This window comes from Camelus ferus, chromosome 13 (assembly GCF_009834535.1).
Source record: "Camelus ferus isolate YT-003-E chromosome 13, BCGSAC_Cfer_1.0, whole genome shotgun sequence".
Taxonomy (NCBI): domain Eukaryota; kingdom Metazoa; phylum Chordata; class Mammalia; order Artiodactyla; family Camelidae; genus Camelus; species Camelus ferus.
Window position 1 is genome coordinate 53,398,641 of NC_045708.1, and position 27,939 is coordinate 53,426,579.

The following is a 27,939-nucleotide window of genomic DNA, read 5'->3' on the forward strand; positions in this document are numbered from 1 at the left end:
ACAACAACAACAACAACAACAACAATTTCATTTACAAAAATAGATGGTAAGTTGCCATCCAGTATTGCTGAACAATGGTCTATTGAGTCCTTGACCTTGTTCACTTGGTTTATGCTGAAACAGATCTCATTTAAAAGTCTTAAAGTTTTTAAAAGTTCTTACATTGGAAAAAAAATGTGTTGTATTCCTGATAAACAGTTTATGTTATTTAACTTATAGCTGAGGTAAACCCACAGCAATATTTATAGAAAGCATAGAAAATACTACCTTATTATTTTTTGAAGTTTCTGTCCTTTGATCTGCATGATTTCCAAATAATGCCTGATGGCCATTTTAAGGGTACTTGAGTGTTAAATAATGAATGACCTGTTTTATTAAACTCAATATTCTATACCAAGTAAAATATCCTTTAAGAATGAAGGCAAAATCAAGGCATTCTCAGATAAAGACTACTAAAAGAAGTTGTCTCTGGTGGACATCCCATCATAGAATGGCTAGACAAAGTTTCTAAATAGAAATGAAGGAAACTTAGGACCTAAGGAGGGAGGGAGGAATAATGGTATAATAAAAAGATATAGAAATACAAAATACTTTCCTTCTCTCAAGTTTTCTAATATACATTTGACAAGTGAAAGAAAAGCTATTCATATGTCTGATGTAGTTCTCATGTTGTAGAAAACATATTTAAAATAAGTATATTAGAAAAGTGAGAGAGTAAATATAAGTAAGGTTTCTATACCTCACTGGAACTAGTAAAATGTGAATACCCTCAGACTATGATGTTATATATATATATGATGTAATGCACAGAGAAAGTACCAACAAAATCTATGCCAAGAGACACACTCAGAAACATGATGGATAAAACACAGTGGAATTCTAAAAGGTGCTCAAGTAGCACACAGGCAAGAAAAAGAAAACAGAGTAACAAACAAGCAAAAAAGGGAACAAACAGAAAACAAAAGAAAAAAATATCAGAAATAAGTCCTAATGAATAACTAATTAAATTAAATGTAAGTGGTCTAGATACACCAATCAAAATACAGATGTTGTCAGAGTGGATATAAACATGACATCTATGTTCTGTCTGCAAAAGACTCATTTAAAATATAACAACATATGTGGGTTGAAAGTAAATGGATAGAAAAAAAATTATTCACAGCAGCTTTATTTGTTATAGCCAAAAACTGGAAACAACCAAAATACTGTGTAATATGTTTATGGTTAAAAATTATGATACATTCCTATCACAAAATATTACTCAGCAATGAAAAGGAACAGGCTATTGAGATATGTTACAACTCAGATAACAACCCTCAAGAACGAAAGGCCAATTTCAAAAGGTCACACACTGAATTATTTTAATTACATAAGATTCTATAAATGATAAAATTAAAGAGAGGGGAAACAGATTAGTCACTGTCAGGGCCAGGGATGGTGGATGGTGAAGCAGTAGATGGGATAGCATCAAATAAAGCTTTGTGCTGAGAGAATTGTTCTGTATCTTGATTGTGGTGGTGGCTCCACAAACCAACTCATGTAGTATAAAATGGTGTGGAACTACACACACGGAGTCCACTAATGTCCATTCCTAGTTCTGATGTCATACTACAGTTACCTCTGATGTAACCAACGGAAGAAACTAGGTGAAGAGTAAATGGGAGCTCTCTGCACTAACTTTGCAACTTCCTGTGAGTGTATAATTATTTCAAAGTAAAAAGTAGGGGGAAAAAAAACTTCACATCCATTTGGGGCAATTTATTTAAATAGTCTGAGTGCCATGTTCACCTGCACAATGAGGATAACAATGTCCAACTCATAGTTCAGCTTTTAGGCTTAAATGAGATGAGACAAGTATTCTCATCAAAAAGTAGGAATGAACTAGGAAACAGTGATTATGATCAATAGCAATGAATAATAAGTGAAAATTTGATAGAGGCTTTCAAAATGCATCTATATTTTTTATCTATAATATATGATTTTAAAATTTATCTCTTTAAGTTTCCCTATTTTTTTCTGACTGGATCTAAATATTAGTACAATGCTGTCTGAAAAGAATTTTATTTTGTCTTTCTATTCAAAATGAAATGTAAATTTGTCAATGTTCTCTAGAAGTTTAACTTAAGTTTTGGCATCATGATATCATGACATTTGAGAGCAGCAATGTGAATTGCTTTCAAGAGCTGTAAATAGGTCCCTCAATTTCAGAAACAGAAATGCAGATTCCATTTGGTCAAACATTCGAACACATCTTAGTTGTAAATTAATAGCTAATATTACGGAATATTTGCTATAAGTCATGAACTTTGTTCAGTCCTGTATACTATTCCATTTAATCCTCATAACAATTCTTTAAATTGAGTACAATTAGTATCACCATTTATATCTGAAATTCAAAGAAGTTGACAGTTTTATCTAAGGTCTTATAGTTTGTAAGAGGAAGAGCTGGGTCTCAAAACCAATTCTGACTAACATCAAAGTTCACAATCTTACTTACTTTGCTATACTGCACCATCGGATGCTTAAGACTTTGCTGGTGGGAATAAAGGGGCTCATATACCTTATATTAGGGATTTTGAGAGAACCTGGAAATTTTCTAAGTAGATAAGGAACTAGTCATATATTAGTTAAAGCAACAGGATTTCTTTTAAATAAAAACGTATGAATGTATCTAAATTTCTAATGATAGAACAATTATCTCCTTATATTTCCATGCTATAAATAGTTTTTACTATTAACTCTATAAGTACCTTTTTTATACAGATCAGATTCCAGACCCTGTTCCAGGCCTGCTGTTAGATAAAATCAAACAACATACAATCTATCCCTTGCATTGAATTTATTTAAGGTTTTGTGGTTAATAGAACATCATAGAAAATAGCCTAGACCTCTGAGTTTCTGATAATTTTACTCTAAGGCAGATCAACAGAGTTACATGTTTTAAATCAACATGTAGTATTCCTAACCCCGTGTGTACTGCATCTAATCACTTGAAGTAGAGTGAAATGGTTGATTCCAGAGCTGGGGCAAGAAAGACAAAAGGTGAGGGTGAGTCTGGCATATTCTGTCATGCCAGAAAGTATGAAAGTACTTAAAAAAATACGATGAGGGCATATCCAAAGGACACAGAAGTCAGAAATGAAATGACACCCTCTGATCAAATCAAGGAATATCTGAGCATCAAAATAATTAAGGATAATAATGAATTACAAACAATTTTAAAAAGTTGAGAATCAATGAGCACCTGCCATAATAAATGGATAAATAACCAAACAGAAAAATAACAAATAAGGAAAAGTGAAGTTCTTGTTTATAGTAGAAAGCCAAATGCTAACTGGTAAAACTAGAAGGATTGTTGAAGCTAAAAAAAAAAAATCATCGTTTTGTAATCATCAGAGTAAAGCCTGTTTCACAGAAAAATCAGTGACAATGCCAAATCTAAGGGGAAGGTTGATAAGTAGCAGGTATTTACATGTTACAGTTTTAAAACTCTCTGTACTGCTTATTGGTAGCATGGGGAAGGAAAAATAGAAGGTACAGTGCAGAAATCAGACAAAACCTTGATGAGGGAGTGAAAATTAACATCACAAATGATGGACAGATGAATATCCTGTGCCTCTGGATATCATTCCCTGAGAAGCTATGACTTTACTTATTTAATCCCAGATGGGCATAACTACAATCTAATCATGAGTCAAACCCAAAATGAGAAATACTCTATTTTTCAAAAAGGATTACACGCATTGTTGAAAAATGTCAAGGAAGATTAAGCAGACTAAGGAATTAGTCCCCAGACTAAAGTGACGTGGCAAGTAAATACAATATTTAGATTCTGTACTAGAGGGAAAGTAATTCTCTAAAGGACGAATCAGCTGACAAAATCAGAATATGTACAGTAATGGGATGGGATAAAAGTATAATACTGATCTTGAGGGGGAGGGACAGATCAGGAGTTTGGGATTTGCAGATACTAAATACTTATATATTAAATAGATAAACAACAAGGTCCTACTGTATAGCACTGGGAACTATATTCAATATCTTGTAATAATCTATAATGAAAAAGAATAGGAAAAATAATATATATATGTATAACCAAATCATTATGCTGTACACTAGAAACTAACAACATTGTAAATCAAATAGACTTCAATAAAAAGTATAATGCCAACATTAAATGTACAAAAGTTGAAAATGCACTGTGGTTAGGCAAGAGAATGTCCTTCAGAATTGCACACTGAAATAACAAGGGAGAAAAGGGTTTGATGTATGCAGTTGTTTGATAAAGTAATTCAATAAAAAGTATATACATTCCTGCATACTCTACACACAGCAAGTGTTGAAGCAAATGGGAAAAATAATGCATGAAACTGAGTAAAGGACAGAGACTGTACTTTGTATTATTTCTCTATGAATTGTTTGTAGTAATTTTTACTATAAATTTGAAATCAATTCCTACATATAGAATAGAAAATATAGAAAGAATCATTCATTTAAGTAACTCTAAGGAAGCTCATATAGCCAGAAACTTCTCAGGAAAGACAATTTGGAGGAAAGTACACTGAGTTGTTTGAACTAAGTGGAATGGCAACTCCAACCGATTCAGGTGATGTTTGTGGTGTGGTTGAACCCACAACCTAACTTTTCTGTAGATTAGGAAGAAGCTCTGTGGAGCTACTTTCCTGTTTTATTTTTTTAATTGATCTTGAAAACAGACTAGACCATGAATGAGTCAGCAAGAACTACCAAAAGTTAAAAAAAAAAAAAAAAAAAGAAAAAGAAAAGAAAAGAAAGGAAAAGAAACAAATCACGCATGTACAAAAACTAGCCATTGCTTCTAATCCTGACAGGGAGCTCATCTCTATCTGTTTTTAACACTAAACATTGTTTGTATGGTGATCATTTTGAGACACATTTTCTTTTGTGATGTAGAAAAAGAAAAGAGGAGACTATACAAAATACTGATTTTCTTAGGTAAAATACAGACAGATTAATGACGTTTATAATTTTGCTTTCAGATATAAATATATGTCGAAGAAAGGTAATAGAATTATCAGACATGTTACCTGAAGCAGAAACTCCACATTGCTGAACATCTGAATATAGACCATTAACCAAATTATAATTTGCAATTATCGGAAGCATTTATAAAAATATCAGCCATGTCTAGCTATTCATTGGATAATAGTTAATATTTATGCTAACTTTACTCATTTGCTCTGTATGGTAGGATCAGAAAAACAAATCTATGCACAGTTTAACTTATAAACCCAATCTGTCTTCTTCCAGCTTCATGATTGTATCCATTATCATTATTCTAATAACTTCACTAACCAGCATTCATGGTATTTAATTAAACTAAAATGTAACCAAGCACTTAAAAAAGAAGAATATGCATAATAACAAGCACTGCAAAGCAGGAGAATTGAATCCAAATTATTAATCTTAAATTATATGAAGATGGAGATTATGTGCTTCATTCTTATAAAAATTATATTGCCATATCAGATTTAAATCCCTGGAAAGATGATTAAAAAACAGCCTTACATTTGCATACCACCTTATACTTTTTAAAGCACACTTGTGCTTACTATCTTTTTTGAGTCTCACAATAGCCAGGGATTTTTATCATTCTTTTTTGAAAAGTAGGGAACTGGCTGAGGGTGACAGAGGCTAAGAGATCACACTAGGACTCGATGAACTGATGAATAAGGAAGTTGAGATCGGAGCACATATATCCTAATTTCTAGTCTTGGGTTTGTCTCACTTACATCCCATGGAGAGTCCTGCCACGAATTCAGTGCTCACATACCAGTTTTATGATTCTGTAGCCACTCCAGAGAGTCAAATCTTGGAAGTCAAGAGCACACTCGTACTTCAGAAATATTATAGGAGCCATAATGCATATTATGTAAGTGTATATGGCTGTTCTATTGATTTTGTCTCACATTAATAGTAATACTAAGTGTATGATGTGAGTAAGTCTCATTAGACCTACTGCATACATGAGGAAACAGAAAGACACTTAGGGATAAATGATATTAAAGAAAGCATTAGCAGATAAAATAGATGTTGTAAGGGTACTCTTTCTTCGCCTACATAAAATGTGCCTTTCTGATTTCCTTGAAAGTGACTTCCTCATACAAGCCTTGCTAGAGTTATTTCCACCAAAAAAAAAAAAAATACGGTGAATGAAAATCAAATTTTGTTTATCCGAAATGTGGTGGGGTCCTAGTCATTAAAAGTACTGCCCTCACTTCCTGGTGCATTTAAAGCTGTACAGTTCCAATATTTAAATTTTACACACGTCGACGATTTGGTTAGAGTGGTGGCCGTGAAAACAGATCTGTTTTGTTGATGATCAGCCCCAACTTCCTAAAGTTGACTTGATCTCTTTAGGAGGATGTACACTGTACCAGAAGCCTCAGAAACCGATAAGCATGTTATACCCCTTAATTTCACCTAGCTATACGGTCTTGTACACATTTCTTAAAATCTTGGGTTTTTACATCCCTCATCAGTCCAAACTTAATTCTAACTGCTAAATCCCTGATTCTGAACTGCAGTTTGAAATTAGACCCAGCAACCTCATAATTTGTGTAATTTCATTCTCCCCTGATTACCTCAGCGGCTCATGCTGGCCTATTAACATGTGAACTCCGATTGAATAAAAGCCTTACATATTTAAATGAAGATATTTCTCTTGTGATATTTCCATTTGAGCCTTTTGTCTGTTGATTTGTGATTATCCAGCACACTACAGTGAAAATAACCTTGCCTAGGAATCCAGAGACCTAGCTTCTCCTCTGGGCTCTGACAAAAAATGTTCATTTAACTTTTTGTGAACTACATGTATTTAGGTATAAAGAATAAGTATAAAAATATGCATCTTGCCTACCTCATGAAAAAGATACAAAAATTAGTTGACTCTTAAATTCTGAGCAAGTGAGGTTACAGGAGGATACTGAACAGCACGAACAACACTGATATATTTCTGCTTTACCTGATGGGGAGATGTGCCGCCAAGAAATGGAAGGCTCTGGTTTCCCAGTGGCCAAACAAGTAAGGGTGACATTGGTTCCTTCATTGATGGTCATATCACTTGAGATGTCATATATCTTCGGAGGAACTGAAATGGCAAAACATGCAGTGGTCAGAAATAAAAAGATATAAAAGTCTGTTGAACTGCATATGATTAACTTCATGACATCATGCAATAAAACTATGGTGGTGAAATGTACTTATGGTCCATGGGCATCACCGAAAAGATTCTCTAGATCCTCAGGACTCTCAAGTTCTTTTGTTTGTTGATTGGCTTTAATTTTCTCTAATATTTAGATAATATTTCAGGATAAATTAAATATTTAATAATAAAAGTTTGATAATTGTGTAAATTAAATTTTATTGTGATATTTTCTATTAAGTAAACCAGAATATAGCCATCTGTCTGTTCCATCCATGTATCTTCACTATAATGGTGATTCTGTTGAAATGGCTGAAAAAAAAAATGGCAATCTGAAAGAAACTTAAAATAGCAGAACACTTATGCCTATATGCTGATTTAAGAGCTAAGCAAGGTAAAAAGAAAACATGTCCAGAATTGGGATGTAAGATCTCAGGGTCACAAATTTTAAGGGCCGTGAAAGATGTGTTCAATACGGGTTTTCTTGTCAGTAATGGATGGAATCCACTGATTGAAACAGATCTCTTTACTTTGAAATTTCTTAGAACCTTTGTTATGACCTTTTGCTCTGTAAATTTCTGAGGGTGAAAGGGAAAATATGGTGTTGTATGTGTGTGTTTCTGATGTATTAGGCTACAGACACTTTCATCGCAGAGCATTTGATGGAACGAGTGATCATGAAATATATTTTGGATGTTTGGATGTAAATGTTGGATAGGAAAATACCTAAATTAACTTCCAGGATGAAAATGTATGTATTTTTTCAAGTAGCAAATGGACTCATTTAATCCTTATATGGTATGGATATGAATTCTGTGTCCTCTACTGGCTAGCTGTGTTATCCAGGGCAAGTGCCTTCTATCTCAGCCTCAGGTCTTCATCTGAAAGCTGGAGATAATAATAGTACAAACCCTGTATAGCTGCTGTGAGGATTAAATAAGTCAACATATGTTAAAGGGCTTAGAAAAGTTCCTGGCATCATTGTTAGCTCTTATTATTAGAACACATCATATGTGGTGTTTGAATTTAATCTCACTACTGCTCTTTCCCATGCCTTGAAATTGCTCTCAGAACTTCACCACTTCAGTGGTATGTATGACTAGCCTGTGCGTAAGTTTTGGTTTACTATATCAAAACTTATAGTATGTTGAATTTTCAGGTCAATGCTGAATAAATGGCAATTTGACACATTGATAATTATTAGAAAAATATGCTTTTTTTAGTAGAACTCTTCTAATTGTTCCATTCCTAGAGTTTCTTTTTGCAAGAGATACATTTTCACAGTTATTTTAAAAACCAGTTACTAAAATCAGTCATAAGGATAAATTAAATTACCCATACTTTGAATATCATCTTTGATTTTTTTTAATGAAATCAAAACTCCACTGCAAGAAAACATAGGATGATTTGAGTATAAACATGAAGTATTCAATTATACATAACTGTGATATAACTGAAGAAAAGGCTTATTCCTAAAGGATATACTATTGTAACTGTTTCCAAATGACACACTTTAATTGGTATTTAAAATGTATTATCATTAAACTCTTCAGTGAGCTCTTCTCAGGCAAATAATAATAATAATAATAAAAAAAAATTCCAAACAGGAGATTCTTTTTAGCTTAGCTGAAACAGAAGAGAAATAAAGACATTAAAATACCCTAGGAAGAAAGTAGAGACAAACATACTTGACTTACTGGTGAACTGGAGAGTTAATAAATCAAACTTACAACATTAAATAAAGATATCATTTGATGTGGATATAGGGATAGGTTTGATATAGTAAATTATGAAATACATGGGTACACTGTATGTATGTGTGTATATGTGTACATATATATAGACATATGCACACAGATACATATATAACAGTGTCTACTGTTTAAAAAAGGGAAGTTATATAATACTTTCCTTCTTTATGTAGAAAATAGTACACAGCGATCATTCTAGTTTGGCTCGCTTATTTATACATTTCAAACATAACTGATTCAACTTTGGAGAGGTATATATATTTAAGAGAAATTAAGTGGCATAAAACCATACATTCTAGCCTCTAAATTAAATTACTTTGTCAATTCTATCTGATCTAAAAATAGTTCCATCTTTACACATCTACTTGTATTTAAAGTGGTAAACATGAGTGCTAAACTAATAGTTAAGCACCATATTTGATTTCACAGAGAAACAGCCAAGTCCCTCAGCAATAAGCTTAGATTTGATATTTCACTATGGGAAATTGTGTGTTGGGGGGAAGACTGTTGAATTCCAGGTGTGACATGTCATCTCAGTGGTTTCAATCACTTCCCGGGGCCTCATAATTCAGGATATGCTACAGGAAGGAAACATCTGGAAAGAGGATGCTAGTAAGGGAAAGTCCCTCTGGCAAGGCTCTTCTCAGAATGCATCACCTGTTGGCAGCAGATGCTGTGCGTGGAGAGGGCCGGTGAAATCCTTCACCCGCACTGTACCTTGTGGAGGCAAAAACAGGTGTTACTTTGCTGAATATTCAATCATTACATATTCAGCTCAATAATTCAAACTTGTACTGAGTATTATGGAGGGAATAATTCTAGACTCACAGGAAATGCAAAAAATTCAAAACATAATCCTTGTCCTCAAGGAACTTAAAATTAAAAGAGGGAGGCAGTAAGTAACTCAGAAAAGACAAATATTTCCCACAGTTTCCTTTCCCATTTTACATACACCTAATAGGTATGCTTTCTGGGTTCAAATCATCAGAGATTAATTTTCTGTTGGTTTCTTCTAAGGTGAACCATGTAGGATAGTTTATGTATAAACTTATTTGTCGTGATGCTATTTATAATAGAGAACAAATATTAATGACCTCAGTGTAAGACAACAGAAATGGAGATACTGTTAACTGCCTCCAGAAAAAGGTGTGGTACTGGGGAAGGGTTTGGGATGATCCTAGGGAACACTAGGTTAGGATATAAAAGAAGAAAAAAGTGATGCTTCTACCCTGGATGGCAGGAGCAGGGAACAATGGTAGTGTCTCACGTGTACAAATGTGTACAAATGGTGCATGCACACCAGGGGAAGAACGCCACTGAACTTTCTGAATGACAAAGCAGCGTATCTTATGGAATGTCCAATGCTCTATGCATTTGCATAGAAAAACAGGAAAATGAGGAAAGTTACAATAACCTACTGTTTCAGGTGTCTGTTTCATTTCTATATATCTTATTTCAAACTCCTTCAACTTTTTTATTTATAAATTTAACTTAAATTGTTTAAAAAGAAGTAACTGTATTCAATCAATTCAACAACTTTCCAGTCACAAAATATGGATTTTAATGAGTATTTTGGATTGTTGTGCTCATTATTTAAGTACTTATGACCTAGAGAACAGTAATAAAGGAATAAGTTATTCATCTAAATGTAAACTTTTTTTAATTCACGGGAAATAATTATTAAAATACCATCATCATCATGACATTGTAAATAAAACCGATGAAGGGTAGAGTTCTAGATTTCATACCAGACCACAGAATGTCTCTCTCCTAATAGGACTCTAACTGGGGATATACATGACTTTACACCTGTGTTCATAATTTGCTGTTGATCATTACCAGGTAGAGAGATTGAAGAACACTGGAAACTTTTTAAACAGTAGTGTTGGAAGTGGATTTAAAGGTTGTGTTGGAGTGAAAATTATTTTAAGTCCCATATACATACAAAGGAATCACTCTTGGACCTTCAAATTAATCATGTATTTTGCCTGCAGTTACTCACAGGACTCAAATTCAAGAACTACTTAGTACTCTGTCCACGACTCCCAAGCGGTGATGGCATGGTGAGGGGATGATGCATATTTAGATGTATTTATAGATTTAGCTTCACTAAAGGGAATCAAATCTCTTCCTGGTTTCACTTTCACCAAAAACTATGCAATCTGACTCGCCCCACTTGCCTTCTCCCTTCACAGCCGTCTATCGCAGTGTCCTCGGGCAGGGTATGGAGCAGTACCACTACTGAAAATCCCAGAATACATAACCAAACCAGATACTAGTGATTTCCATACAGCCAACCAGTGGGGATGATTCCCAACCATTTGCACCATGATGTGCAAAGGAGCTGGTGAGTGTCCTCAGGGTTGCCTTTTTTTTTTTCACTTGTGCATAATTTCTGATCTATATAAATAAAACAAGTTTTTTGTTTGTTTAATGAGCAGCCTTTACAGATTTACCTTACATGTCTTCCAACATTTCATCTTGTAGTGTAGAACATAATCATTAAAAATTGGAGAAGTCAACATAAGGGTGACAAATCTGTATGTCATAGGAATCACATGAGCACATTTTTTAATTTTAAATTAAAAGTCTAGGCAGATGTTATTCAGAAATAATAAATGAAATAGAGTTCACACTTATACTAAGTTGCATGAGACGTGAGTTTGGGTCACACACAACACGGAAAATCCTTAAAGTATGTATTTAATGGCTATTTTAACTGTAAATAAATGCAAGGCACAGACTATTTGGATCTGGGAAGTTGTATTGGCTCACTAGAATCAATTAAATGCCCCATCAAGTTCTTAAGCTGTAAGAGCCCATGAAAGACAACAGTACATACAAATCCATTTGGAGGGCTTCTTTAGGCTGCCAGGGATAAAAGGTAGATGATGTATGTATTTAATCTAGCCCACAAACACTCAAAGATTATTGAAAAGTATCAGTTGAGTACTTATCATAACCACAATATTCTGAGCACAAAAATCACCTGCTTCTTTAGGGTGCAAAAATCATAGCAGTGTTTTATAAAAGCAAGTGTGCTGAGTGTCTTCCCATTCGATCTCTGAAGCTATAGGCTTATTACTAAAACTCTTTAGAGGTTTTCGTATATCTAACTAAATTATGCATACATACACTCCCCAGACCTGTTCTTCAAGCATGCTCACTAGGTCAAACTCAAAATAAAAATTAAAGCGATTTCATCTCTTTGGTGTCCTGCTTGACTCGCTTCTCCACAGTGACCTCAAAATCTCACCGCGAAGAGGAAACTTTGAAATGCGAATTTCTGAGAGAATGTTAAAAGGTTAAATATCATCTGAAAGCATTGTGTCACTGATGGCTTTGATTATCTTAAGGTAAGATAGGTTTTTTTGGGTGTGTGTCTTGTTGAAATCGTTTACACCCACGACACTCTGTCCTTTCTCACTCCCTCTCCTCTTGCAGTTTTTTCGTTACAGTGTTGTTTGCGATCTATCACTGTTATGCGTGTTTATTTCCTTACCTGTGTATTACTTGTCTTCTCCTCATAGAACCATGTTTATTTTATTTAACAGCCTATTACAGGCACCTAGAAAAGAGCCTGACGCATATGAGATATACAACAATATTTGTTTTCTTACTGTGCAGAGCTAAAATTTGTTTGGTTTCATAATGATGATTTACCATAGAACTTCATACCAGTGCTAGGATGATATAATATAAATTCTGAGAATATAGTGCAAATGTAATTATAGTGCCAAGGGTCCTTGTGACTTTTTTGAAGGATTCTCTGAAACTCAGGATTCAATATTTCTTTTAACTCATTTAAAAGCATGGAGTTTTCCTATTACATTGCCTACTATATAGCTTTTGCCATACAAACCTAGAAAAATAATTGAACAATAATCATATAAATTTATTTTCAACAGAATAGGCTGTCACATTTTAGGCAGTACTATGTATGTTGGTTAGCGTAATTTTTTTTTTAACTGGCAAAGCTATGTAAATTTAAGGTCAAAAGTATTTGACTCTAAGAGTGTGTACATATTATTTCTGCTTCCCTCTCCCCTCTAGAGACTTGGAGTCTGGGTTAGTTCGAAGAAACGACATCCCTGAAGATTTTCCAAACTGCTTGAGTCAACAAGCTAGACATAACTATAAATCTTAGGAGAATTGGCTTTTTTTGCACTCCCCTATCCGGTAATGCCTGGCAATATCAAAAGAACAGCCTTCCTTTTCGGATGCTGGATGCTGGCACTCCCTCCCTGCCTTGGCCAGCCCCCAGAAAGTGGAAGCCGATACGTCACGTAACAAACCTCCCGGAAAAGGTGCTGCTCTCAAGCTGAGAGGAGAAATTGTTTCATGTTTTTGTTTGTTTGGTTTTTTCCCCTAAATTGGCTTGCTTGTGGGTACTTGATAGCTTTCTGGCCTGCACCTAACTAGCAACATTGTTTTCTCCAGCTCACAGACTATAAACTGACTTTTTTACAGTTTATGGCATTTCAGAGATTTCTATGGCTTCTCCCCACATCCCATCACTCAGATAGTGATAGGAGGAAAAAAAAATAGCTAAATGTGACTTGTAAATGCAAACTTGCCAACTTTGTGAATGACCTTCTGATGGAATAGGCCAGAACTTCTTTTGTGGGCTAAGAACATTTGAAAAAAATGGATCTTTCAGACTTCGGTTCAAACTTTGAATCATGTTGCTTAACTTAGTGTTTTTCCTGTTTTAGAAAACCTATGTATAATTTTTTCTCAATCTACTGTGTCCTTCAGGGGTCAGCTATATAAAATGGTAGAACAGGCAGTGACCTGTTTTAATCCATCCATCCACCCATCCATCTATTCATCTATTCATTCAACAAATATTTATTTGAGCACCAACTTGATTTAGGGAGACTAATCTAAAGAGGTCCATGTCTAAAGAGTTAGAAAGACCTAACATTATTAATTATAATACAGAATCATAAATCCTACAAAGTGGATTCTGTACTGAAAGGTGTTTGGGGAACACAGAGCAGTAAATCTACCTCTGCCTATGGAGACAGAATCGGAGGGGAAATTGATGTTAGATAAGACTTTATGAAACAGATGACATTTGAGTAGAATTTGATGGTTAAACACAGCAGTTTCCTGCACCCTGATAATCATCAGATAACCTGAGGAGTTTTTTATAACCCTGGGGAATGAGGGGAGCGACTCGGGAGATCCTAGACCTACAGGTGTAGAGTGAGCTCCAAAACCTAGATTTTGGTAACTGATTTACAAGACACTAGAAAGACCTCTCCATAAACTTGTCTCTCCTGTTTATCTAAAATCTCCAATCTAGTTAGAGAGGCCTTCTTCACATCCTCAGAGCAGTTATTTGCCTTCAAGAGTCTAATAGGAAAATGTAACTGTCCCTAGAAGAGATGATGCTTTAATAGCTTGCCTTTATTTTCATACTTGCTGAGAGCAGCATGAGAGTGGACTCCACGCTGGAGGTAGAAAGATGCCATGGGCAGCTTTTCCCCACCATTTTATTTTCCCTTGGCGAAATCCAGAATTGTTCTGTGCGGCAGTGATCAAGATAAACAGCAATGGAGAGAAGAAAGTAAGCATCTGAGAGTGATAAACCCCACAGGATATGGAGTTGTAGGAAAAAAAAAAAAAGTGGAAATGGCTTCCATCTCTCCTTTTTCTCCATCCTTGCTTGATTGCTTAATACATGGATCACACATCAAGTAGGATGAAAGAAAGCAAGCAGTCTCTAAATTTTAATACAGATTTTCTTAGTGAAGAAAGGCACAAGTGTTTGCTAGGTAGATTTTCAGTGGCAAAAATATATACATCAAGAAAGCTTAGGATACATGAGAATTACATATAAAAATTAAAGGCTACTGGTTTAGAAAGAACAAGGTTTGGTAGCTTAACATTTATTGAATGATTTTAAAGCATTTGGTTGAAGGCAAGTTTCTCACCAGCTGAATAAACATTTTCTAAAGCAGAAATACAGCACTGTATACGAGAGTTTCAATATTTTGGATTGTAAAGATTTTTACTTTTGCTTCATTTTGGCTAGAGGATCGAGGGCCAGCCTCTACACATGAGTGTTTATACACCAGAGTTCAAATCCCTGCCTGGACCTCAGGCTAGCTTCAGCTTCTCTTACTTGGATGGTGCAAAGATATAAAATACTGCTTAAAATCAGGACCGTAATAGCAGCTGGCCCCCCCCCCCCCAGGCAGCAGCAGCAGCAGCAGGAACGCTGGAGAAGACTGACAGCAGTGCTTTATATCACCGGGAATCTACAATGCCTTGGTAATTCACCCTTCTCCCTAGCAGAAATAGCTACAAAATACACAGGAAGAACATCGTAACTAACACCTAAGAGCTCACAAATGTAGGTACCCGTATCTAGTGGGCAGAATTCTTAAGAAACCAACTCTATCTCTTTGAAACCTTCAGTGATGGTAACATTTTATTAAGAATTAATAATGAGCTTTTTCCTGGAAACAATTTGGCCATATATTTTAAGAACTTAAAAAAATCCAAGCCTGTGAGCCAATGATTTCCCTTCCAGGAATTTATCTTAAGGAAAGCAGGTACCTCCTTTCGTATAATGACTATTCCCATAAACCTCGTGGTCAGCCTCCCCTGTTCTGTTTGAAATTCTGCCAGCAAACGCCGTCTGGAATGGCCCGGTTGAACTTTTCTTGCCTCATCTTTGGCAGTGAACTATTCTCCACATAAACCAGAGGAAACAGCCCAGCTGTGTCATGCTAGAACCCAGCTGCCTTCTTTGCAAACATTTCCCAGAGCTAAACGCTTGCTTTAGCATTTTTTGAAACACAAGAGAGTCCAATGTCTACCCTTGGACTCATAGAGTTATATTGTAACACCTGGCTCCAGATTTCACGAGGTAAGCCTGTTCCGGTTCAATATGAGTTCTCCTTGTGAGGTTCAGCTTTCTATAAATGTGTTTTAGCAGATTTTTATAGGTAAAGCCTGCTATGATGTTTTTGTATTTGCAGAGAAGATGTGTCATTTCAGTGCAATCAGAAAAATAACGGTTTCTCTGAAGTACTCTGATTTCTTTGTTGTTTGTACATAATATGTATTTTCCTAACTTTGAAGGTAGTATACACTTACTGAAAAGAACATGGAAAATAAATAAAGAATGAGGAAGAAAACCCCCAAATTACCTACTAGGTTGAAACATCTAAAATTGCCTTTTGTAGGTCAAAAACAAATGGACAAGTATACATTGTGAGTGTTAGGTCTGGTGAAGAGCACCAGTCTAAAGAAGGCAGCTACTACTGACAATTTCTATTTAGAAATGGAAGTCCAGGTTGACAGATTTTTAGATATGAACTATTCTATTATTTTGTACCATACAAATTCTTTAAAATGTCTGTGGATACCCTAGTATCAACTCAAAGGTTACCATTCTGGGAATTAGAAATATTTGCAATTTACTGACAACACTTGATCATGACACGCTGGGATATTGTCAAAATATAAAAATCTACATGATCTATGAAAGCAAACAGTGCCCGTAGGTTTATGTTTGTACAAAATCCTCACTATGGCTGCAAGCCCTGGGTGGTCTCGATGCAGTCACGGTGTCACAAAGTGCCGTCTCTGCCTTTCGTCCTGGCAAGCCCTCAGCATGTTCATTTGCCTTGAAAGACCCATTTTCACATTACATTGCTTGGTTTCTCATAAAAGCCGTGCGTTATCACAGTAATGTGTGATGGCTCACTGGTCTTGGAAAGGCCATGATGACATCTCCAGAGTGAAGTGACTAGAGTCCTGCTTTAGGAAGTATTCTAAGAACAGGTCTTATTCAGAAATTTAAATAATAAAATTACAATTCACATTAATATTTTACATTTTAAAATCATCATGTTTCTTTATCCGCTTTTCTCAAAGAAGATGCTTTATTTATGCTTTTTAAATGTAAAAACCAAATGTTATTGCACAATTATATGCCAAGAGATCTCAGTGCAATCCTATGGTTACATGCACAGATTCTCTGTAAAATTGGATTAAAAGGTAATTTGCCATGTTGCTGGCCCCTAGATCATTAGTCACAGTGTCCTAAGTGCATTCTCTTATAATTCAATATCAAAGAAATCGCTTTTATGGCATTAAGTATATTATATTCAAAATTGTATAAATTATTGAAATACTCTGCCTACTGCCAAGATATAAGACAGTTCACATGGAAAAAGTTCCATTTTAAATTATTCATTGGAAAAAAGTCAGTCTCTTGCCAGAAACTGTCTTATACTGGGGCTAGCTTTTGGAACTTACATTTAAATACGAATCACAAGAACTCTGAAAATTCCAGATACTCATGAATCCCTTGGCTTTGAATAAGAGGGTATCTCTTTAACTCATTCATTTCCATCATTGGGTTGAATATTATAAATTGTCTTGTATCTAGGTGCTATTTTAGTGAGCACTTTCATTAGTAGGGAAAGTCTTCACAGGTAATTCCTGGTACGTCATAATAAAATAATATCAAAAATCCATATAATAATACTGAAATTTGCTGACTTAACTTTCAGTGTTTTTGAATAGACTACAGAAACTACATAACTCAGTAGTTATGCATATTATATACATATAGTTATTATTTATGCGTGTGCAAATATGTAAGTTATATGCACATGTATATTATGAATATATGCATGTATGTATATTTGTTTTATAGTTGATATATATTAGTTTGGATATGTGTGTGTGTGTGTATTTTGTAACAAATTATGTGTCTTTGCTAATGCTGGAATATGGTAGTAAAGGGGCAAATCTAATTATAAGAAAGCTACCTCTAAGGGTTTCTCGATACAGATTTATATATCATTCCTTTGGTTTGAAAATAATTACTCATCACTTGCTCTGAACCAGGGACTATGGTAGGAGTCAGTGATTTAAAATTTAATAAAATAGAATTGCCACTCTTCAATAGCTTACATATTACAAGAGGAAACAAACACTGAAGTGAATTAAAAATATAATCATATAAAGTTTTATGAAAAACGTATATATAAAACATTATGCACCTCTAAAGAGAAATCGCCCAACCCAGATGGAAGTGGAAGTGTGATGAGGGAGATAAAAGATACATGTGACACGTGTGGAGGCACAAGGCTGGGAGACGTCTGAACCCACTTGTAGGCATGTAGCATCATTGTGGGTGCAGTAGTTGATTGAAGCACTTGGCTGGTCACAGGTAGAATTATTTCCTCTTTTCACTTTCAAGCCATGAAAAAAAATTTTTTTCCCCTACTTATTTCTAGAGAACTCATATGAATGGAAGAACCACTTTATATTAATCTCTGAGTACTTTACAGGACCATACTTAGTACACGGTAGGTGCTCAGAAGGGGTTGAATAAGAATGTTTTAATCAAGTCTAAATGTTCCTTATTTAGAGAGTTAGTTTTTAGCACCCACATTAAAAAGTCATTCTCCCTCGTCTTACTTACTACATTCTAAGGAACAGAAATATTTTACCTTTTGAATTTAAAAAAAAAAAATGTGAGTAAACTACTCCCTAGAGTATTAAGTAAGAAACACTGGCTTGTTTTAGCATCTCCAAGGTATGAGATGTATAGCGTATTTTCACATCATAGTTGAAAGAATCATGTAATCTTATTTTGATTTTCTAGATAATATCATATTGTATTTTTCAAGAAGTTGAAAATGCAGTCAAGACTGAAAAATGTAGTATTCTTTTGGGCATGTGTGTTCTATAACTACCTCTCCTACCTGCTGAACCTTCTTGAACACTCCAGTCTTATCACTTGGCAAATCCTCCCCCAAAAAAAGCCAAATCCTCTCTTCTTTCTGCAAGTTGGAAAACTCAATCTACCCAATAAACATTAGCTCTATTGGTCTATATTTTTGCCTACACCGATTGTAACAATTTATTCTTTTTTCACAACTGCTACCATTCTGGAAGAGCAGAAAGCATGTCTAAATTTTTGGTCTGAAGATTTAAATAAATGAAGGGGAAGGTTTAGCCATGTCAAAATAACTAAATTAATCATTTTAACTAGCTTAATAGTTAGAGGGAATTTCATGAAGACATTGAGCTTATACAGATCTCAAGAGTCATTTGACAGTTTAAGCAATAGACTGGAGAAGTGTAGACAAGGAGCTCACACAGTCAGGAAGAAGCCTATCTGGTTGCCACCACAGCCAGTGGTGGTGGTTGGATTCTTGTAAGTATGAAGAGAGAACGTTAGAGGAGGGCCATAGGGATCTGTGTCTGGCTTTTTTCTTTCCTGAATTTTAAACACCTTGGAGACATGTTGATTGATGAAACCATTTCATGTGTTGTTACAGTCACTACAATTTAAGAGTGGCACACTGAGAAGTTTTTTAACAATCAGAGGTTGGTTAAAACAGCAGAGTGCCCAGACACAGTACCAAGTAGACAACAGCTGAAGGAGCTAGGGGTGTTTACATAAAGATAAGGAATGAAAAGCAGGAACATTTTTGAATTGACTTGATTTATTCTAGGTTGTTCTAGTGGACAGAATAATGATAGGTTTCAGGTCATTATAGTGAAGTAGCCTAAACAAGAGTGTCCTCATAGGGGAAGGGTATAGCTCAACTGGTAGAGCACATGCTTAGCATGCAAGAGGTCCTGGGTTCAATCCCCAGTACCTCCACTGAAACTAGTAAATAAAAATAAATAAACCTATTTACCCTCCGCCACCACAAACAAACAAAGAGTGTCCTCATAATGAAAGACATTGCTTATGAGAATGTAAATTCCTTGTCATCAAAAGATTCTCAGACAATATGGAAGACCCGCAGGATTAGCCAAGGGATTAGTACCCTGGGTGAGGATTTGGGTCAAAGATGCTCCGAGGGATTTTTCTACTGCTGTGTTCTTTTACTCTTTGCTGCACTGTATGAGGAAGCAAACCCAAGTTAAATACCATGAACACGTTAACGGGCCTGGGTAAATGGTTATTTACTAGGTTTCCTCTGAGTGCTTAAAACAAAACAGGACCAAATAAATTCTTGCTGAATTCCAGGAATGCAAAGAATAGTTGCATATTATCTTTGTAGGAGAAAAAGAGACTATTCTGTGCTATCTGAAAACTCCATTGACTGATTTTATATTTGCCTTTCCCATCATAATATGAATATTACATCAAGTGTTTATACCTAAGCAAATTTTTGTGAGTTTGTGTGCAGTAACAGCATATGCATCCAGATCAATGTGTTAGTATAAACAGATGGAAATACGCTTTTCAGTTGATGAGTAACATTAAGAGCCCTTCTCATCCTGCCTCACCAAACACCTAAACCCACACACTTGCTGCCCTGGTTTCTCTTTTTTTCCACATTTGTCTCTGAATTGTTTTAAATCTCCAGAGATGGGATGACCACCTGCCTTTCAAACATATTGCAAAAACAGCGGTGATTATGGTTGATTTTTGCTAGTCAGTTATTTTATTGAAGAAAACATGTACAAAATGACAGCAGAGTCACCAGCTGATGAGATTTATTATGTATATAACATTGTGCTTTTGGTAGGGAGTCAGCAGAATTGTGTTATGACTGTAATATCAAACTGTTCCTATCAGGCTGAGATCTGTAACACTCAAATGGTACCTTAAGGAACTGAGTTATGTGCTTGCTAATGAATGGTACTCTTTTTTTTTTTTTTTTAAAGGAGGATTAAACCAAATTTATATGAGAAAAATACACTTTTGTAGTAGAGAAATATAATTTGTTCCTTTCTGGGTGTAGTGAGGCTGCTAACTGAACACCAAATTCATTTCCTCTTCTTGGCTCATGACTAGATTCTGTTTCCCAGAGTCCTTTGGAGTTGCTTATGACTGAATTTTAAACAATGGAATGTGAGCATAAGTGATGTGTGCTACTTTGGGCTCGGCCCCCCAAATTCCCATGGGTGACCTCCTACGTTATTTCCCCCTACACAGCTTGAGGCACATGGCCTTGGAAATTGGAAATCGCATCTTGAAGATGACAGAAATACAGGACAGAGGACTAAAAAGGTTTTAGAGAATGTCATCTGCCTATTAGGAACAACTGATTTGGCTGTCTGTCTTATTAGTAAGAAATACATAATATGACCAGACAGTTTTATAGAAAAGATCTACCAATATTTAAGGAACTGATGTTTTATAACCCACTCAAAAGAAGATTACAGAAACAAAATGTGAGGAAATAATTGTTATATGAAAATAAAAAGAAAACATCGCCAATTCATTTTATGAAACTGATATAATGTGATATTTAATACGGACAAGGACTGTACAAGAAATGCAATTTCACTTACGAACACAGAACATTTAAATTATAATGCTGAATCCCTCAAGTGAATCCAGCAATGTATATAAAAATAAAATCATGCCTTACTCCAAGATTGAGGATATTATTTAACAATTTATTAACTTAATACTCCACAGAAACAAGCTGAAGGATTAATATATATGATTATGTAATAGGGAGAGAATGCATCATATAAGAAAAATGCTACAATTTATAATAAAATGTTATAAACTAAGAATAGAAACATTCTTTTATAATGTGACTAAAAGGATCTACCAAAAATTCATAGTAGCATTATTTTTAACTGTGAAGTATTATAGACGTATTTCATTAAAACTGAAAGCAGATAAGGAAGCTCATTTTTAATGCTTCTATATTCATCGTACTGCAGTTCCTAGCCAGTTCAGTAAGATTAGGAACTAAGTGAGAAGTATAAGTATTGGAAACAAAGGTACAAAAGAGTCATTAATCATACACAATGTAACTGTGTTTGTAGAATATTCAAAAGAAGTTATATACTATTTAAATTGATGAAATTGATGAGAATTCAGCTAGATTACAAAAAATGTTAATTTTTCCCACAATAAATCTACAAATAAGATACAATTACATTAAAAGTTCCATTTTTATTCACAGAATCCAATAGGATTAATCTGGTATTAATACTGAAGGGTAAAGGATGAAAAGTAGCCAAGACAACCTTGATTAAGATAAATAAATAGAGGAACTTAGTCTACCATACTCTCAAGACTAATTATAAAACTCTGGCAGAGAAATATAGACCAGAATAAACTGACACGAACAAAACACATAACATGAACAGAACACACATTCATGGAAGTTTTGAATACGATAGTGGAGTATTACAAATCAAGGGAAAAGAACATACCATTCAATCAACAGTGCTGAGGCAATGACAATGTGAGAAAAAAAGATAAAAGTAGATTCTTTCCTCACATTATGCACAGAAGTAAGATGGATACATATTTAAAGCCTAAATACTAAAATCAAAATATTTAAATGTTTAAAATATAGAAAAAATTTTGATAACGAAGTTGGAAAGAAGTAAGACATAAAACATGTACCAGAATGGAAAAGATCAATAAATGTGACTATATCCGATTTAAAACATATATTTACACATATATGAGACACCATTTAAAAAAATTAGGTGAAGCCACAGATTTGTAAGAGATATTTATAATGAATGGAAACAAACAAAAAAGTTAGTATCCTGAGTGTATAAAAACTTTCAACAGTTCAATAAGAAAAAAATAAAAATAAAAACAAAGAACAGGCTAATAAAAATGGAAAAAGATGTGAATAAAAAGTTCACAAAAGAGGAAACTTTAACGGCCTATTATTTGACAAGAAGTAGAAATTCATTCATAGGTAGGAAAATTTAAATTAAAACAACACAATTTCAAATCCATAATATTGGTAAAACTCTAAAAATTAGAAAATGCCAAGGTGATGAGCATGTCAGAAAATGAAATTCATACAATAATGAAATCAGTATAAATCTGCAAACAATTTGAAAACAGCTAATAAAACTGAAGATGCACATATATCTCTACAATTTCATTCCTAAGTTCTTATATTCCTAGAGCTTAGTTTCTGTAAAGTGTGGTCCTCTATCACCTGGGACCTTGTTACAAATGTGGAATCTCAGGTGCACCCAGTTTTACTAATCAAAAGCTGCAATTTAACGAGATCTCTTGGTAATTTATATGCCTACTAAAGTTTGAGAAGCTCTGTCCTAGACAAGAGTACTGGTTCTCAAAATTGGATGCACATTAGGGTCACATGGGATGTTCTTAAAATATCCCAGCATATGGGCCCCACTCCAGAGAATTGAATATGATATTTAAAAGCTTCCCAGATGATTTAATTGTGCATTCATGGTTGAGAACCTCTGTGTTAGAGAAAATCACACCATGCACAAGGAAGTTTATCAAAGATTATAAAATTCGAGAAAAGCAAAAAATCTGGATAAATTCTAAATGTCAATGGATTTATCAACGTAGGTTATAGGATAGTATCTACAACTGCAGACAAAATGTTTTAATGGGACTTATGTGCATCAATATTCACTATACTAAAAAATTAAATATTGAATAAAAAAACAATGGGTGGTGAAAGAATAGACACATGGATCAACTGAATAGAATAGAGAGTCCAGAAATAAACCAACATAAATATAGTTAACTGATCTCTGACAAAGGATCAAAGGAAACATGATAGAGCAAAGACAGTCTTTTCAAAAAATGATGCTTGGGATAACCGGACAACAACATGCAAAAAAAAAAAAAATCTAAACAAAGACTTTACGCCCTTCAAAAAAATTAACTCAAAGGGTTTATAAATCTAAATGTTAAATGCAAAACTATAAAATTCCTAGTAGATGACATAGGAGAAAATCTATATGACCTTGGATATGGCAATGATGCTTCAGATACAACACCAAAGGCACAGTCCATGAAAGAAACAATTGTTAAGCTGGACTTCATTAAAATTAAAAACTTCTGTTCTGCAAAAGTCAATGTCAAGAGAATCAGAACACATGCCACAAACTGGGAGAAAATATTTGCAAAAGACACATTTGATAAAAGACTGTTATCTAAAATATACAAAGAATTCTTAAAACTTAACAATAAGAAAATAAATAATTCAATTAAAAAATGGGCCAGAGACTTTTAACATATACCTCCAGAGACGATATACAAATGGCAAACACACATGAAAAGATGCTCCACGTTATATGCTATGAGGGAATCACAGATAAAAATGACAATAAAACACTACTATACACCAATTAGGATGGTCAAAATCTGGAACACAGACAATATAAAACACTGGAGAGGATGTAGTGAATAAATACTCATACCTTGCTGATGGGAATCCAAAATGGTATAGCCACTTTGGAAGGCAGCTGGTACTTTTTTAAATGAAACTAAATAGACTCACCAAATGATTCAGCAGTTGTGCTCCTTGATATTTACCCAAAGAAGTGGGAAAATAAGTCCACACAAAACCTGCACCTGAATGTTTATAGCAGCTTTACTTATTATCACCAAAACTTGGAAGCAATCAAGATGCTCTTTAGCAGGCAAATGGATGAATAAACTGTGATATTTTCAGATAATGGAATATTATTTGTTGCTTAAAAGAAATGAGTTATCAAGCCATGAAAAGACATAGAGAAACCTCAAGTGCATATTACCAAGTGAAAGAAGCAAGTCTGAGAAAGCTACAAACTGTGTGAGTCCACCTATATGACACTCTGGAAAAGTCACAAATATGGAGACAGTAAAAAGATAAAGGGTTGCCAGGGTGGGAAGAGTGATGAACAGGCAGAGCACAGAGGATTTGGGGGCAGTGAAAATACTTTGTATGACACTATAATGATGGATACATGTCATTACGTATTTTTCCAAACCCATAGACCGAACAACACTAAGAATGAAACATAATGTAAACAATGGACTTTGAGTGATTATGATGTGTGAATGTAGGTTCATCAATTGTCATAAATGCACACTCTGCGGGGAGATGCTGATAATGGAGGAAGCTGTGCAGATGTGGGGGCAGATAAATGGGAAATCTCTGTACCAACCTTTCAATTTTGCTGTGACTCTAAAACTGCTCTAAAAATAAATTCTTACTATAAAATTATATTTATTGATTTCATAGATTTCAGAAGTAATCGATGTTCAATGGGGAAAAAAGCCAACTGGGAAAAAATTATGCAACATAAAAGTATGATACTATTTATGAAAATGCTTCAAATATGTAAAATATTCTGTAAATTACTGTGGTGAAATGTATCTAATAAAAATGTAAAAACATATACAGGAAGGATATACACTAACTTAGAGTAGGTACAGCTAGGAATCATTGAAGTGAAACGGAGTAAATATTTAGCTTTACGTATTATTTCTATTTTATAAGTGAAGTGAAATCGGTATCATCAAATGGTTAAATGTGTGATGTCGATATATTTTAAGTTATCTGTATTTTGCAAATTAAAAAAAATTTAAAGAAAATGCAGATGAAAAGACATGATGCTTGAATGAAGTAACAGTTTTATAAAGTGAATGCCACCCAGGTATTAGCTGTCATTACTATAAATATTGTTTCAGTAGCAACAGAAACAAAACTCACAATTATTAACTGTTCTTACTAATAAAAATGAAATCCATATAAAACGAGCCAAAAGTATTTATCATTTTCCAGCCTTATAAACACAGTCTTCTCTCAAACAGTTCCTTTCTCCTTTATGCTTCCCCTTCTTGCTGTATGTTTAACCTAATTTTCCTTTCTTTCCTTTTCTGTACCTTATCCTTTTCTTCCTTCTGTTTTCTTTCTTTTATAATTTCTTATTGCTTTTCCGTATGATTTATTCATTTCCTTTTTCTCTTCCTTTTTACATTTTCCCTCTTTCCCTGAACCGAATGAGTGTGACATGCAGCAAAGACACAAGTAAATTATCACAGAGTTTTAATAAATAATTTCTAGATATCAGACATTAAATGCATTTGCGCCAATGGAATCACTGCTGTTATGACAAAGTTAAAATCTTTAAAATCAAAACATGTAATTAAATAATACAGATATTTATGTATAAAACAAACAACATTAATGAAAATAATTAATTAATTTTTGATCAGCTTCATTTCTAGTAAATTCTATGGTGTGTGCCACCAAATATCAGGCCAACAGATTGAGGCAAAGGGATCATTAAAAAGATGTAATTTCTCAAAACTACTGGGAAACTGGAAGTCCGCATCCTTCAGGAAGGAAGCAGTACTGGCTTTAACAGTGTAGTGTGAAAGAGCTGCTATAATTTAGACCAGACCGCCTTCTAGAATCCTTGCAGAAGTCCAGTCAGTCCTAGAGAAATGGCACATTTCTATATGCACACAGGTAGAGAAGCCAACTTTTGACCACGAAAATCTAGCTTTTGCAGCAATGCTGGTAACCTTGTTCTCCTGGTTTCATATTAATGCACTTCTAAATTCTAATTGCATTCAGCCAGCCTGATTTCCATCCAGCCTCCTGCCCCAGGCCACCACACACACTCAAACACTTTTCTTTCTATGTAAATGGATTCCTTGCGTGTGCTCCACCTCAGTCTCAGGAGGCCTTTCAGAGCCCTGGCGTGTTTCAGCCAGTGCCGAATGAGTCCTGTTATTTACACATCTCTTGGGAGGTGCGTAGGGTGTTTTGGAGAAGATGCTCTGCCCATGTACAGCATCCTCATCAACCATATTTTCCCCCTTAACTTTGGAGGTAGTGATCGATAAAGCTACTGCTCTTTTTTAACCTATCCAAAACCCAATTTTGACTTTGTATTGTTCATCATGTTTAAATATCTAGAAAGTGTAGTGAGATTAAAAGCCAGAAGAGAGGTTTGCGCAACGTGGATGCAGAGTGGCCTGCAGTGACCAAGCTGCTTGTTTTAACACCATGAAGATGGCACACAGTGAGTTGGAAGGATTGTTCAAAATGAATTCCAGGGTAAAAAATACCTTGTTGATTTTATCCATTGGAAAGTTGATAAATAACTCTCATGTACAAGGCACTGTGCTCATTTAAACAAGCCAGATGTCACACTCCCCTACCATCTCCTAGTGCTCCAGGCACCATGCAAGTACAAAGAGCCATCACAAAGGGAGGAAGGAGAGGGGGAGGGTGTAGCTCAAGTGGCAGAGCGCATGCTTAGCAAGCGTGAGGTCCTCTGTTCAATCCCCAGTACCTCCTCTAAAAATAAAAACAAAACCTAATTAACTCCCAACCAAAATTAAAAAAAAAATGGGGAGGAAGGAGATTGCTCAGTACCAAATAATGAGATACCAATCAGGGTCTGGAAAAGCGGAGGGGCACTTTTGCTTTGAGTGCTAGGTTTTATACAGAGGCCTGATATCGGTTATCAGGGGCCAGAGGGTGGGGACCATGGGTCAGTGATTTTTACAGAAGGCACTTACATCATTAAAACTCATTAAATATTTGTCAGATGGTAGAAGAAAGGATCTGTATCACTAACAAGGAGAAGGGACTTCAGACAAGCCAGCGTTGTTCACGTGAAGACAGATGGGAATACTAAAGGAGTGAAGGAAATATTCCTTGAACACTTACTATGAGTGAAACACTGTCCCAGGTACTTCTTATCTTTTACCTCATTTCTTTCTTATGGTCATGTTATAGATTAGGAATCATTAACCTAATTATTAATCATTAAAATCTGAGAGTAATTATTAATTATAAAATCTCAGGACACACAGATAATATGTGGCAAGACTGCATCTCCTCCAGGGTTAGGTATATCAAAACACGCTGTCTGCCACGTAAGATCAAAGCCAGTGAGTCATGTTAGTAAGATTCACATTTATCATGTCCCGTACGCAGTTTAAGGTCATACACTCCAGAGTTAGGCTGCCTTGAAACTCTGTCGCTCACCAGCTCTTTGGCATTGCACAAATGATATCAGTTCTATGATCCCTGGTCTCTTCTTGTAAAATTGGGATAATTATAGAATCTATACAATAGCTTTTTTTTTGGTAAGAATACATGAGATAATATATACAAAGTTAGAACATTACCTGGCATAAATTGTATACCTGATAAATGTGAGCTCTTCAGAACTTAAATTCTTGCCTTGAGTAGCTTCAGCAGTCATGTTCTGGTTGTTTTTGTTTTAAACTTCAAAATGATTCTG

The 27,939-nt window shown here is 34.8% G+C and overlaps 1 protein-coding gene across 5 annotated transcripts in view; it reads right to left on the reverse strand.

Annotated features, from left to right (window-relative positions):
* NEGR1 (neuronal growth regulator 1) overlaps positions 1 to 27,939 on the reverse strand; it is a 779,356-nt gene that overhangs the window by 327,957 nt on the left and 423,460 nt on the right. For all 5 annotated transcript variants that reach the window (XM_032494567.1, XM_032494570.1, XM_032494569.1 and 2 more), the window contains exon 3: positions 7,004 to 7,129. In XM_032494567.1, coding sequence (XP_032350458.1) covers positions 7,004 to 7,129 — 126 coding nt within the window. The remainder of the gene's footprint in view (positions 1 to 7,003; positions 7,130 to 27,939) is intronic.